The sequence below is a fragment of the Haliotis cracherodii genome, unplaced genomic scaffold, assembly GCF_022045235.1.
Source record: "Haliotis cracherodii isolate W230 unplaced genomic scaffold, xgHalCrac1.p SCAF_7, whole genome shotgun sequence".
Classification (NCBI taxonomy): domain Eukaryota; kingdom Metazoa; phylum Mollusca; class Gastropoda; order Lepetellida; family Haliotidae; genus Haliotis; species Haliotis cracherodii.
This window is the reverse complement of record NW_027266330.1, coordinates 56,822,143-56,834,299: the sequence shown is the minus strand read 5'-3', so window position 1 is coordinate 56,834,299 and position 12,157 is coordinate 56,822,143. Positions and strand designations below refer to the sequence as shown.

General features: G+C 39.1%; 1 protein-coding gene across 1 annotated transcript; it reads left to right on the top strand.

Moving 5' to 3' along the window:
• The first annotated feature begins 172 nt into the window (after positions 1-172).
• LOC139448105 (zinc finger HIT domain-containing protein 1-like) lies at positions 173-11,630 on the top strand. The gene is made up of 6 exons (XM_071229621.1): positions 173-197; positions 2,516-2,686; positions 3,710-3,792; positions 6,548-6,636; positions 8,773-8,853; positions 10,677-11,630. Exons 1-6 carry the CDS (start codon positions 173-175, stop codon positions 10,696-10,698), a joined length of 471 nt encoding a protein of 156 aa, XP_071085722.1. The 3' UTR covers positions 10,699-11,630.
• Positions 11,631-12,157: the final 527 nt, after the last annotated feature.

Sequence of the window (12,157 nt, the reverse complement as noted above, 5' to 3'; positions counted from 1 at the left end):
ATTAGAACGACAACACAAATGATTCTTTACTCTATTTTGTAACTTATTGTTATTGCTCGATGATTATTTATTACATAGAATATAAATACGAATCATTGTAAACACTATATCTGAGCCCGTTTACTGTGGCGAGATGTCGTTAACAGTGACCGGAAATAGGATCGTTAGCAAGATGGCGGGAGAAAAGCGTGAATCAGGTTTGATAACATTAGATGAACTCGTATATTTATATATTAGCAGTATCTAACTTCATGGGTAAACTGTATATAATATCACGACAAAGCAGAACACTCCAGACAGACAATCGAATGCAACTCAAGTTCTGAATTGGTCTTCAGTTACCCATGTTTGTCGTAAGAGGCGACTAACCGGATCAAGTGGTCACTGGTCAGGTTCACTGACATGTTCGATGCATGTCATCGTATCCGAATTTCGTAGAACGAGGATCATGTTGTCAATCGCTGTATTGTCTGGTCCAGACTCCATAGACCGCCGTCATATAGTCCAGCTGGAACATGCTGAGTGCGGCGTTAAAAAAAACAAAAAAAAACACAAAACAAGTTCAAATATCAGGGTTCAAATATAAGTTTACTGATCTGACTTCCGTGAAAAAGTAAAGAGTACAAAGATAAACAATATGCTTTTTGTTCTGCCAAAAGTATGAAAGGTGAACGATCGTTTGCAAGACAAAAACAAATTGTTCAACGTGCCAAACATAATGTCGCCCAAGTCATAATGTTTTGAAGAACAAAGATGCCCCTAACTCATTTGTAATATTGTCTGCTGCCTACCTGTCAGGATCTTCTCGGTATCAGAACTTTACCAAAGCTGTGAAATCGTAGCTGTGCATTACTGCTTCCTTTTACTATCCAACATGCACTGGTCGCTATAGATTTCTATGACATATAGCTAGGAATCACGCCTTCATTTTACTAAATTCTGATTTTGCACCACCTTAACAAGCTCTGTTGTAACTCAGGTTACACAATATCAGGGAAGCTTTTGCAATAACATGTTCCCAAACCAAACCAAACATTGTTAATAAAAGACAAACCTTACTTGTGAGACTGAAAACACAATGGGGTCAAATTTTCTTCCTCGGAAAATGTTTATTGTTAGTAAATATACTTTTATACATATCTGGCCGAGGCAGTGAACTTGATCCCTTTGTTAATTACTCCTGCCAAAGTCTTTTCCATCGAGATATTTGGTGTCCTTAGGGATGAATGATTTGGGAAAAGGAGGATATTAAAATGTCCATGATATTAAATGATATGAACCGTGACAGACCTTTTGAAGGCTGGTGGAACATCAGAATCAGACGCTGACAACACTATGAAGTCATGAATTGTAATATGTATTAGCGATCATGTCAGTTAGTAAAGTTGAACAGTACATAGTAGGGCTGCAAGAAATACACTATGAGGCGAATACGATTTGTATCATGAATATAGGGTAACGAATACGAATAATAATTCATGAATACAATAATAAGTCAGCAGTTGATATATCATTTGTCATATTCAGCATGTTCAGTGAGGCAACAACAACATAAATTATTTGACATGATTTTTTAATTTTTACTATATTATTAAATATATTATTCATTTATATACTGCATTTATCCAGGTACTAGTATCTGCTCAAATGCAACAATGACCAGTGACCACAATACTGTCAAATTAAATAGTATAAGAGTGTTGTCTTATGAAGAAATCTATGCATATAATGTTCTTATGGGTATTTACATGTAAATGCATATGCTTACATATTCATAAATATTCGATTCTAGTGGCCACGAAAAACGAATTCAATTCATGAATGGATACGGTTTGATTTACCGAATACGCGAGTGAATCCTAACAGCCCTAGTACATAGCTACTATTCACAGCAACTTTTACCAGTGCAATTTATTGTTGGACATTGGAGTTCTTGCAGTCTTCAACTGGTCCAGGTCTAGCTGAATTTCCATTGGTCTTGTAAGCTAAATGGATGACAGCCCAGCTGATGAGGTCATGCTTACAGACAGTAATGTAAATGAGTAAACAAATATCCCCTTACACATTCTCACCAGTGACTACCATATTCGACGTTATAAGCGCCCGGGGCGCTCTTAAAATTAGGAATAGGGGGCTCTTATTAGAATATAATGTTGGTGGGAAAAAAACAGTTGCAAGATCGTAAATTTCGTTGTTTATGCTGACAGTCTGAATGATATAAAAGAAAAGTCTATGCGTTTTATACACGACAATCATATTATTCCAGAATTTAATTGCCCGTAATTAAGGGTGCATATAACACACGAGTGTGTATTATACATGAATAAATAAGTCTTGTGCACATTGATCAATCGGAAGGGGTGCAAATTTGGATTGTTCACCAGCCAATATATTAGCAAATATCGCCGTGCCCGCTTATTACGTTGAATACGGTAATAATCTGTTCTTTCATTCTCGTTCTTAGTTCCTACTCGCATCAACAGATAATACATCCTTAGCTGTGTACATGTTGCAGGTCGTATCAAGGATGTTCAGCAAAGGAGAGTGCTGGACGAGGCTGCCCGGCGCCGTAGACAGAGGAAGGCACTCGAGGCACTTGAACAAGATAACTTTTCTGAAGATCCTCATGCTGATTTGAAGATGAGCAAGAAGGCGCCAAAGTTTGAGGAAGCAATGGATGCTAATGGTTAGTAATAAAAGGACATTGAAATTATTTTGTGTTTATGGTATGTTTTGCAGAACTTGATAGGTCAGTGTTTTGCTGATTTCTCAATCCCTGCTTCGATTGATGGCTTGTTTGACTGATTAAAAATATAAATATCTATTGCCATGTATGCTTAACTTAATGATGTTTGTGTAGATACTTTGACTCGTTAAAAGTCATGTTTGTTGTAGTTTGACGATTCTCTGTCAACTTGTAGTTCTTGCAATCACATGCGCCTCGACAGTGACTGGTCAAATTGTTACGCTTAGGGTTATTATTATTTTAAATATATTTAGTAAAAGCTGCAACTAAAATAACATGATTCTGGAATATATTATTGCTGATAAAAACCGTGTGTACAGCTGATGGCTGTTTCCGTCTTAGTTTATGAGAAAATACACAAGGTATTCTTAATCCCTGGATGTAAAACAATGCCTAGCAGAACAAAAATACAATTTAAACGGTAATTCAACATGTCTGGTGATTTTATTATCTGAAATTTCAAATTTGTGCTGACCAAGTTTCTTATCACCCGTTCGTTTATCGCAATTCAGTGAAGAGGTACGGTGTAATTGTTTTTTGGGCATAATATTCGACTATTTTTTTCTCAAATACTGAATCCGCTAAGGGGGTCACGCATTATACTTGGGCGCACACTTTACTCAAGAAAATACAGTTTCTGTGTGCGAGCAGTCAGGGTAACTCTGTAAAAATTCAATTCGGACTGTTCTAATTTTGCACATTTTATCCCTTTTTGTTTTCAAGAAGTATAAACTCAGATGAAAAAAGACTTAAATAGCACATGCATTCGTTGTTTGGTGAGAACAGGAATTACATATCAATTTTAATATTTCAGTACACATGATAATACCTTTATCAAGAAATGACTATCAAACTGAAACTCAGTGTTGTATCTTCATTTGTTATGGACGAGAAAGACTACATGAATGTGTGAAGATTACAGAAACATGATAAACTATAATGCTTGATTGTTGTCTTTGTCAGCTACCAAGAGGAAGAGAAAATCCAAAGGTGGTGATTTCAAACAACGATACCGAAAAAACTTTGCTGCTCTACTGGAGGAAGAGGTATAGTTTTGGATGAGATCATCAGATTCTCCATAGTTAGCTGGGTGATACTGGTCCAGTTAATACAGCATTCACTGGTACACCCAGCAGAGCAACACATAACTCTTTGAGTTTTTACTCGAAGATTTCTATTTTAATTGGGTTACCGTATCCGACGTAATAAGCGCCCCGCTCTAATAAGAGCCCATTGAGATTTGCTGATATATTGGCTAGTGAACAATCCCAATAAGCACCCCTTCCGACCCCTATTCGCATATAATACGCACTGCTTCCTTTCCCTATTTGCGTATAATACGCACTCGTGTGATATATGCACCCTTTATTATTGGCAATTGAATTCTGGAAAAATATATCTGTCGTATTTAAACATTTCATAGCTGTCAGCATAAACCACAAAATTTATCTTTCAATCTTTTTTTCACCAAAATAATAGCCCCCTCTTTCTACTTTTGAGAGCGCCCTGGGCGCTTATTGCGTCGAATACTGTGTTACATTTTTCATTGGGTAACCAAACTTTTTTCACTCAACCATTCATCAGTTTTTCCCAAAATGAGTAAGCATTTTGAGATTTAAAAAAACGAAATAATGTTTTAGATGTATATAACAGTTCTAAATATAGGTTTGACTCGGAAAGTAAATTAGCTCATAATTGTGTTTCGAAATTAGCTTTGTTGTATGCATGCTGAAAAAGCTTCATTGGGTATTTATGCGTGCTGTTTTCGAACAATTGAGTTTTCATTTAATGCATGCTTTTCTGTACACAAGTTAATTGAATGTAATTGGGTTTTGAATAGTTTTTTTCGTGTATTTCATGGAAATACATGGATTATCTGTAGCTCTGACCCATGAGTTATTCCGTTCTTACATTTATGTATTGAAACTTTAACAAAGAAAACCACAAGAACAAAACAGGTTTAAATAAAGGGATGTTTATTAAATGTAACAGTTAGTTGGTGAGTCTCAGCTACCACGTCCCTGTGTTCTGCCATGCTTACAGGTGGCGCTGTGCTACTTCTGCCATTATGGGAGATAACTCTATTAGTTCCTGTTCTATTTATAGCGTATCGCGATCTCACAAACTGACGATTCAAGTATCATGTGTACCTAAGTGTCGATTATATCAGAGTATATATCTCTGTTGAAATTCCATCTTAGTATTTGTCGCAAGAGAAACAGACCAGATTGTCAGGCTTGGTGGCTTGTTTGATAGTGTGTCAACATGACCTGACTGCAGGGGGTGTTGCTCATTACGTCAATCACTGGTCTGTGTTAAAGATTTGGTTATTTACCGACCCCAAGCTGGAATATTGCTGACTGCAGTGTTAGCCTACAAACACATTTTTAAATATTTCTCACCAATAAAGATCCGAGTTAAAATTGGTTTTCGGCAACCCATGCTTGTCGTAAGAGGCGACTAACGAGGCGTCAGGCTCGCTGACTAGGTTGTTGTACATCATAGTATCCCAGTTGCGTGGAACGATGCTCATGATATCAATAACTGGATTGTCTGGTCCAAACTGGATTATTTACAGACTGCCATCATGTAGGTGGAATACTGCTGAGTGCGGCGTTAAACAACAAACAAATGAATCTTTCAGTTCTCTTCCATTCACATACATGTATTCCAAAATACAAGACTCATTGATTGAGTGTGCATAAAAATAATTGCTTGTTTATGATTGACAGTTACGGAGTCTCTTTTATTGGAAAGAAAATCATGGTAGTGACAAGCATATGTTTGATTCACCGTGGATTGTGATTAACAATATTATTATTCCCCGCCACAAATAAGAATGGAGATCGTCTGACCGTCCATCTGTCTGTCAGTCCGCTTTTCAAAGGGGACAAATTTTCTCAAAAACTGTTTTTCAGAGAAATCAAATTTTACACACTGATGTTACTGGTCATGATTCCAAATGAGTTTGAAAATTGGTGTCATAAATTCATTTTTTTACAGAGTTATGTCCCTTGCTCTGTGCTTTTCCCTACTGAGCTACTAAAGTTGTATGAGTGAAAGAGATACTTGTCAAGACTGAGTTCCAAAATTGGTCCCGTCACTTATGTCTTCAGAGAGTTATGTCCCTTGCTCCATGCTTTTCAATTTAGTGCGTACTGCGTGCAATGGGGATAAGTTTTCTCAGAAACAATTGAAGTTACTTGAATGAAAGTTTGCATGCTTATCTAAGAGATACTTGTCAAGACTGAGTTCGAAAATTGGTCCCGTCACTTATGTCTTCAGAGAGTTATGTCCCTTGCTCTGTGCTTTTCCCTACTGAGCTACTAAAGTTGTATGAGTGAAAGAGATACATGTCAAGACTGAGGTAGAAAATAGGTCCCATGCAATTTTTTTTACAGAGTTACTGCCTTTGATCCATGTTATTTTACTTAGTGCATAGTGTGTGCAGTGTTTTCTCTGAAACTACTGAAGTTACCTTATCTAAGAGCTACTTATCAAGTGCCTATCTCTTCTTAAAGCTTCAGAGGACTCCTTCATTAACTGTCCATTCTCTACTGTATGAACAAACAAAATTCTAACGTGCCCTATGGCGGGGGATACCCTGGTGTATCCAGGTAGGGTCGAATAATGGGGGGGAGGGGGTACCCGGGTAGTAAATTTGAACTCGTCTCAGCCCTAGTGGAAATATAAGAACAGGGTGTTATTTTCTGATATTTGTTAAATGTTCTGGAGCTGAATTTAGGTGATGAAGTGTCGGTAATGGCTGATTGACCTCCATATTTGTGTGTCATGTTTCAGCAAATGCTAAACAAGGATGAAGCCTCCTACTTCAGCGCTGGTGTGCCCGCCTCCAAGATGCCGCCGAGACACTTCTGTGCTGTGTGTGGATATCCTTTAACTCTTCAACACACTTCTCTGGCAACTGTTAACAAATGCCTAAGATCTTGTTACAGATATACCACTTTAACTTTTATAGTAAACCATTATCCGGGCCTGGGGGCCAAATCGTATGGGACGCTGAAAGTTGTATCCCATTAACTGCCAGGGTTGTTTGTAATCCTAGATTCTTTCAGATTATGAGTGAGTGAGTTTTTTGCTTAACGCCACACTCAGCAATATTCCGGCTGTACTTCCTACAGGCAATGCAAAGTGTTTTCAGTTCAGATGTTTATCCAATGGAAGTAAGCGATAGATCAGATGTTTATCCAATGGAAGTAAGCGATAGATAGACAATGATTTTGATGGATAAAGCCAATAACTGTTGTGCTGAATCCATGTGTTACAGTTTTCGAGGTTGCATGATTAGAAAACACATTCCGGCTGTCACTTTCCTGATCTGGTAAACGACGCACTAATAGGTCAGAGGATAGATCGTACTGACCTGATCTGTTATGGGATGTCCTCAGATCTTGGTTTTACGGTAGTGAGGTTGGTTGAGTGTCAGAACCACATCTATGCTGGTGAGTTTCACCAAAGTGCTACACGCCTGTGTCACTTGTCTTCCCGGCCTGTGAAGATCCGGGGTAGAATAGGTCTTCAGCAACCCATGCTTGCCTAGAAAGACGACTCTGCTTGTTGTAAGAGGCGACTAACAGGATTGGGTGGTCTGGCTCAGTGATTTGGTTGATGCATAAATTGTATCCAAATTGCGTGGATAGATGCTCATGATGTCAATCACTGGATTGTCTGATCCAGACTCGATTATTTACCAACCACTGTCATAGAGCTGGAAATATTGCTGAGTGCGGCGTAAAACAACAAAAGTTAACAAAAACACCTTCTTCCCACATGTGAAGTAACTGAAATCAACATGTTACCACAATTCTACCATGGATTTAGTAATTTCTCGATTCTGATTGGTCACTGAGAGGTTTCAAATCACAATAACAACCTTTGATTGAAACAGTTGTTTTGATAGCTGCATCACGACTGAAAGTAAGATTAATTGGAATATACTTCTCTGAGTTTTGGTTAGTAATTTTCGAACTATTATATTAAGAAATTTAGGTCACAAAATACGGAATTGCAGTTCCTACAATTATCGTGGAAATTGACTCAGATTGAAATTTGATACTTTATCTGCGACTCTGACGTCAAATTTGTTTGTGTCATATTAAATGTGATGAAGTCACTGTGCAGTTCAGAACTAAAATACTGTTTGAAATAGAAATATACTACATGAGAAAAATATGCCATGACAGATTAGCTATAGTCATGTGAAAAAATTGTGTGTTCTTAAACTTCTTTTGAGTGGTGTACAGACAAGTCCCGTTAATCCAACATGGTTGGTTGCATATGATTATGTTGGATTGACGAGTATGTCAGAAAATTAAGTAGTATCAACGTTCGTGATAGAAAATCGGACAACTTCACAAAATTTTCCAAAATGTTGCTCTGGCGTGACCTGTAATGGGATGTCCTCAGCGATAGCGAGAACTTGTATCTGATTTTAATGAGATTGAGGTAATCTAAGCATGTGATTCATCCTGTTTTCTTTGTTTAAAGCATTAATTGTTTATTGTTAAGCAAGTGTATGTCTGCAGCCGTTGTAAAATGCATCTACCAGCCGACTTGCCTTGCATCAAAACGCAAGCTGTGTACTCGCGGGCAGATGACCGCTGATCACTGTGTTGGATTAATGAGACGGATTAATAAGTGATTTCGGTGTGTTGGAGTCGGAGTGCAAGACTGTCGGATTAACAGGTCGAAATACATAGCATTGATTTAATCGGTTCCCATCCTTAGTGTCGGATAAAGCTGATTGACAGATTAACGAGTGTTGGATTAACAAGACTTGACTGTATATTGAACTATATTTTTGTATTTCGTTTTGTTTTTAGTCAAAAACATGCAAATGATAAAAAGGTTATATTCTTGTTTAACTTGAACACAACTGATTACTCCTTTATATAGTGATGTCACGGAACCTATGTTCTTGAAAGAAACGACGACCAAGGAAACCAAATATTTGCATCCATGCACATCTGTTACCAAGTTTTCCCCTATTTTCCTTGACGGAGTACGTTCCCCTCCAGTTACACCTGTGTTCAGTGTGGAGCGCGTTACTGCACGGTGCGATGTCTGGGTACTCACCATGACACCAGGTAAGTTCGGCAAATGGATTTAACTGTGTTCTTGGATGTTTGAAGAACCGGTGAAAGTGGTTCGACAGTGGCTTTTGAAACTAGTGGTCTGGCAGCTCTAATAATTACCAGCCCCCCTCTAATCTTTGCCAGTCTCAACTTTCAACCCCCCAAAAATGTATGAAAGTTACCTGGTTTTCATTCTTTCAACGGGGCGGTCGGGTAGCCTAGTGGTTAAAGCGTTCGCTCGTCACGCCGAAGACCCGAGTTCGATTCCCGACATGGGTACAATGTGTGAAGCCCATTTCTGGTGTCCCCCGCCGTGATATTGCTGGAATATTGCTAAAAGCGACGTTAAACCTCACTCACTCACTCATTCTTTCAACATCGTATTCAGTGCAAAGGCGTCATCTCTGAAGTAACCTATTTAGATATATACATCATTCAAACTAACTTCAGTCACAATTTTCTCCTTTTTTTAATATTTCAAGACAAAGTCACTACAAATGGATAATTAACCTCGAATCAAAGCAAAGTGTTATTTCCTTGCAATAAAAATAGACAATGGGAAACCCTGATGGTAACAGACGTTTTGTAATAGGTGATTAAGTTAGATTAGACGGCTTATTGCGATGGAAGCTCATCATATCAACCACTGGTTTATCTAGTCTGGAATTGATTGTTTACAGGCAGCAGTGATAAAGGTAGAACTTGGCCGACCGCTGTCAAAGTACAATTAATTGTTTTGTCGTACAGTGGAAACAGTATAGGTTTCTTCAGGCTATATTCCTTCATGTGAGGCTGATTATGCTTTTGTACAGGTCATATTCCTGTGTGTGTACAGGTCATATTCCTGTGTGTGTACAGGTCATATTCCTATGTGTACAGGTCATATTCTTGTGTGTGTACAGGTCATATTCTTGTGTGTGTACAGGTCATATTCCTGTGTGTGTACAGGTCATATTCTTGTGTGTGTACAGGTCATATTCCTGTGTGTGTACAGGTCATATTCTTGTGTGTGTACAGGTCATATTCCTGTGCATACAGGGCATATTCAAGTGTGTACAGGTCACATTCCTGTGCATACAGGTCATATTCTTGTATGTACAGGTCATGTTCCTGTGTGTGTACAGGTCACATTCATGTGTGTGTACAGGTCACATTCATGTGTGTGTACAGGTCATATTCCTGTATGTGTACAGGTCACATTCCTGTGTGTGTACAGGTCACACTCCTGTGTGTGTACAGGTCACATTCCTGTGTGTACAGGTTACATTCCTGTGCATACAGGTCATATTCTTGTATGTACAGGTCATATTCCTGTGTGTGTACAGGTCATATTCCTGTGTGTGTACAGGTCACATTCCTGTGTGTGTACAGGTCATATTCCTGTGTGTGTACAGGTCACACTCCTGTGTGTGTACAGGTCACATTCCTGTGTGTACAGGTTACATTCCTGTGCATACAGGTCATATTCTTGTATGTACAGGTCATATTCCTGTGTGTGCACAGGTCATATTCCTGTGTGTGTACAGGTCACATTCCTGTGTGTGTACAGGTCATATTCCTGTGTGTGTACAGGTCACACTCCTGTGTGTGTACAGGTCACATTCCTCTGTGTGTGTACAGGTCATATTCTTGTATGTACAGGTCATATTCCTGTGTGTGTACAGGTCATATTCCTGTGTGTGTGTACAGGTCATATTCCTGTGTGTGTACAGGTCATATTCCTGTGTGTGTACAGGTCATATTCTTGTGTGTACAGGTCACATTCCTGTGCATACAGGGCCTATTCCTATATGTAAAGCTTATCATGCTTATAGTTCTGCCTCTCTTTATTGTAGATGTCTAAAATGGACAGCTTGAAATCGCGTTCCCATCCAGTACTTGGTGCCATATGCGGCCTGGATATTCTTGCTAGAGATGAAGACCAACCAAGCTGCGGCTGCTGCTGCTGACAGTTTGACAGGCGCATGGGCGGATGATATGATCAAATGATCATGGCTGCCATTTGAGACTCGGAGCTATAGACATAAGATGGAGGCAGAAAATATGTGATGACATCTCACATTTTCCAAGCTGGGAGATGTAGAGACTTAAGAGGCAGGGGAGGCAATCCCTTTGGAGAGAATCAAGTTCAGGGGAGGCAACCCCTTTGGAAAGAATCGTATTCAGTGGAGGCAACTCCACAGAGCTTTGTGGCCAACATTTGCTTCATAAGGAGATCTTTGAAGTAGATGCTCAGACAAATCTATTCAGTCATTTTCTTGACTGGTCTACACATAACTGACCTTTAATGGAGGCTGGCAATTTCTAAATTTTAAAGCACAGTAATAATTCTACCAGGTCTGGATTCAAGATTGGCTTTGTTGATTGCCTTCAATCCACGTTTTGTTTAATGCCTTGCCTCTTTCATGTCAGTAAAACAGTAAAATCTTTCGGTCCTCGTCACTGCAGGTCAGTTTAAGACAGAAGTGATGCAAGTGTGGTGCAGACAAACCAAGTCATACCATTATTTGAAGGGAATTGCACCCATGATGTTAGGTTTTTGGCTTACTGTGCGGCCTAGCCGTCCTTCTGGTGGTTACGTCAACCAAAGCCTCATCCTCATGAACCGTTGAACATGAACTGTTTCTCTCATGATGTAAACAGACTGTTGCGGTGTTCCTAGGAGGGTGGTAATGATGGTGGCCGAAATCTGTACCAAATTATGATCACTGGTATATGAAATGTTGCTGATGTCCAGTGTCATCATCTACAGGGACAAAGTGCCCTAAATGTATGGTTGTTGAGCCCCAATGTGCAATAAATGCGTTATTTTCATAAAATGTTGATGTTTTAATAAACATGTAAATGCCTTAGGGCATATTGTGTGTTACGATTAGATTTAAAACAAAATCGTTGTCCGGCCAATCGGGATGTCGGATGCTGAGTGAGAAGGGAGGATCCGTCTCCTCTGAAAAGTGAGTTTGGTTTCTGATAAAGGTAGAAGCACAGTCAGGGCAAGATTGGGATTCACATAGGTGAACAAGATCATAGGTTTCTGGCTGGCTGTGCGACATCAGTCATTTCTTTCGGTGGTTATTGGTCAGGACAGGCTATCCTATATATTGCTGTGATATTACTGTTCCTGCCTTTGTTCTTGTCTGAACAACACAGGTATTTTGTACAGATCCATCTTGGCATACAGTACATGTCTTCGCCACATTTGGCAATATTCCAGCAATGGGATGGATGGCCTGTAAATAATCAGTCATATCAATCATTGGATTGTCTGGTCCAATGTGCTGTCATAAAAAGAGTCGCTGAGCTAGACAATTATGTA

Bases quoted from the DNA above. Each gene is read 5' to 3' on its own strand.
- LOC139448105 (XM_071229621.1), top strand. From the start codon at position 173: ATGGCGGGAGAAAAGCGTGAATCAG. The intron at 3,793-6,547 runs GTATAGTTTTGG...GTCATGTTTCAG, and splicing joins CTGCTCTACTGGAGGAAGAG to CAAATGCTAAACAAGGATGA. The intron at 8,854-10,676 runs GTAAGTTCGGCA...TCTTTATTGTAG, and splicing joins GGTACTCACCATGACACCAG to ATGTCTAAAATGGACAGCTT.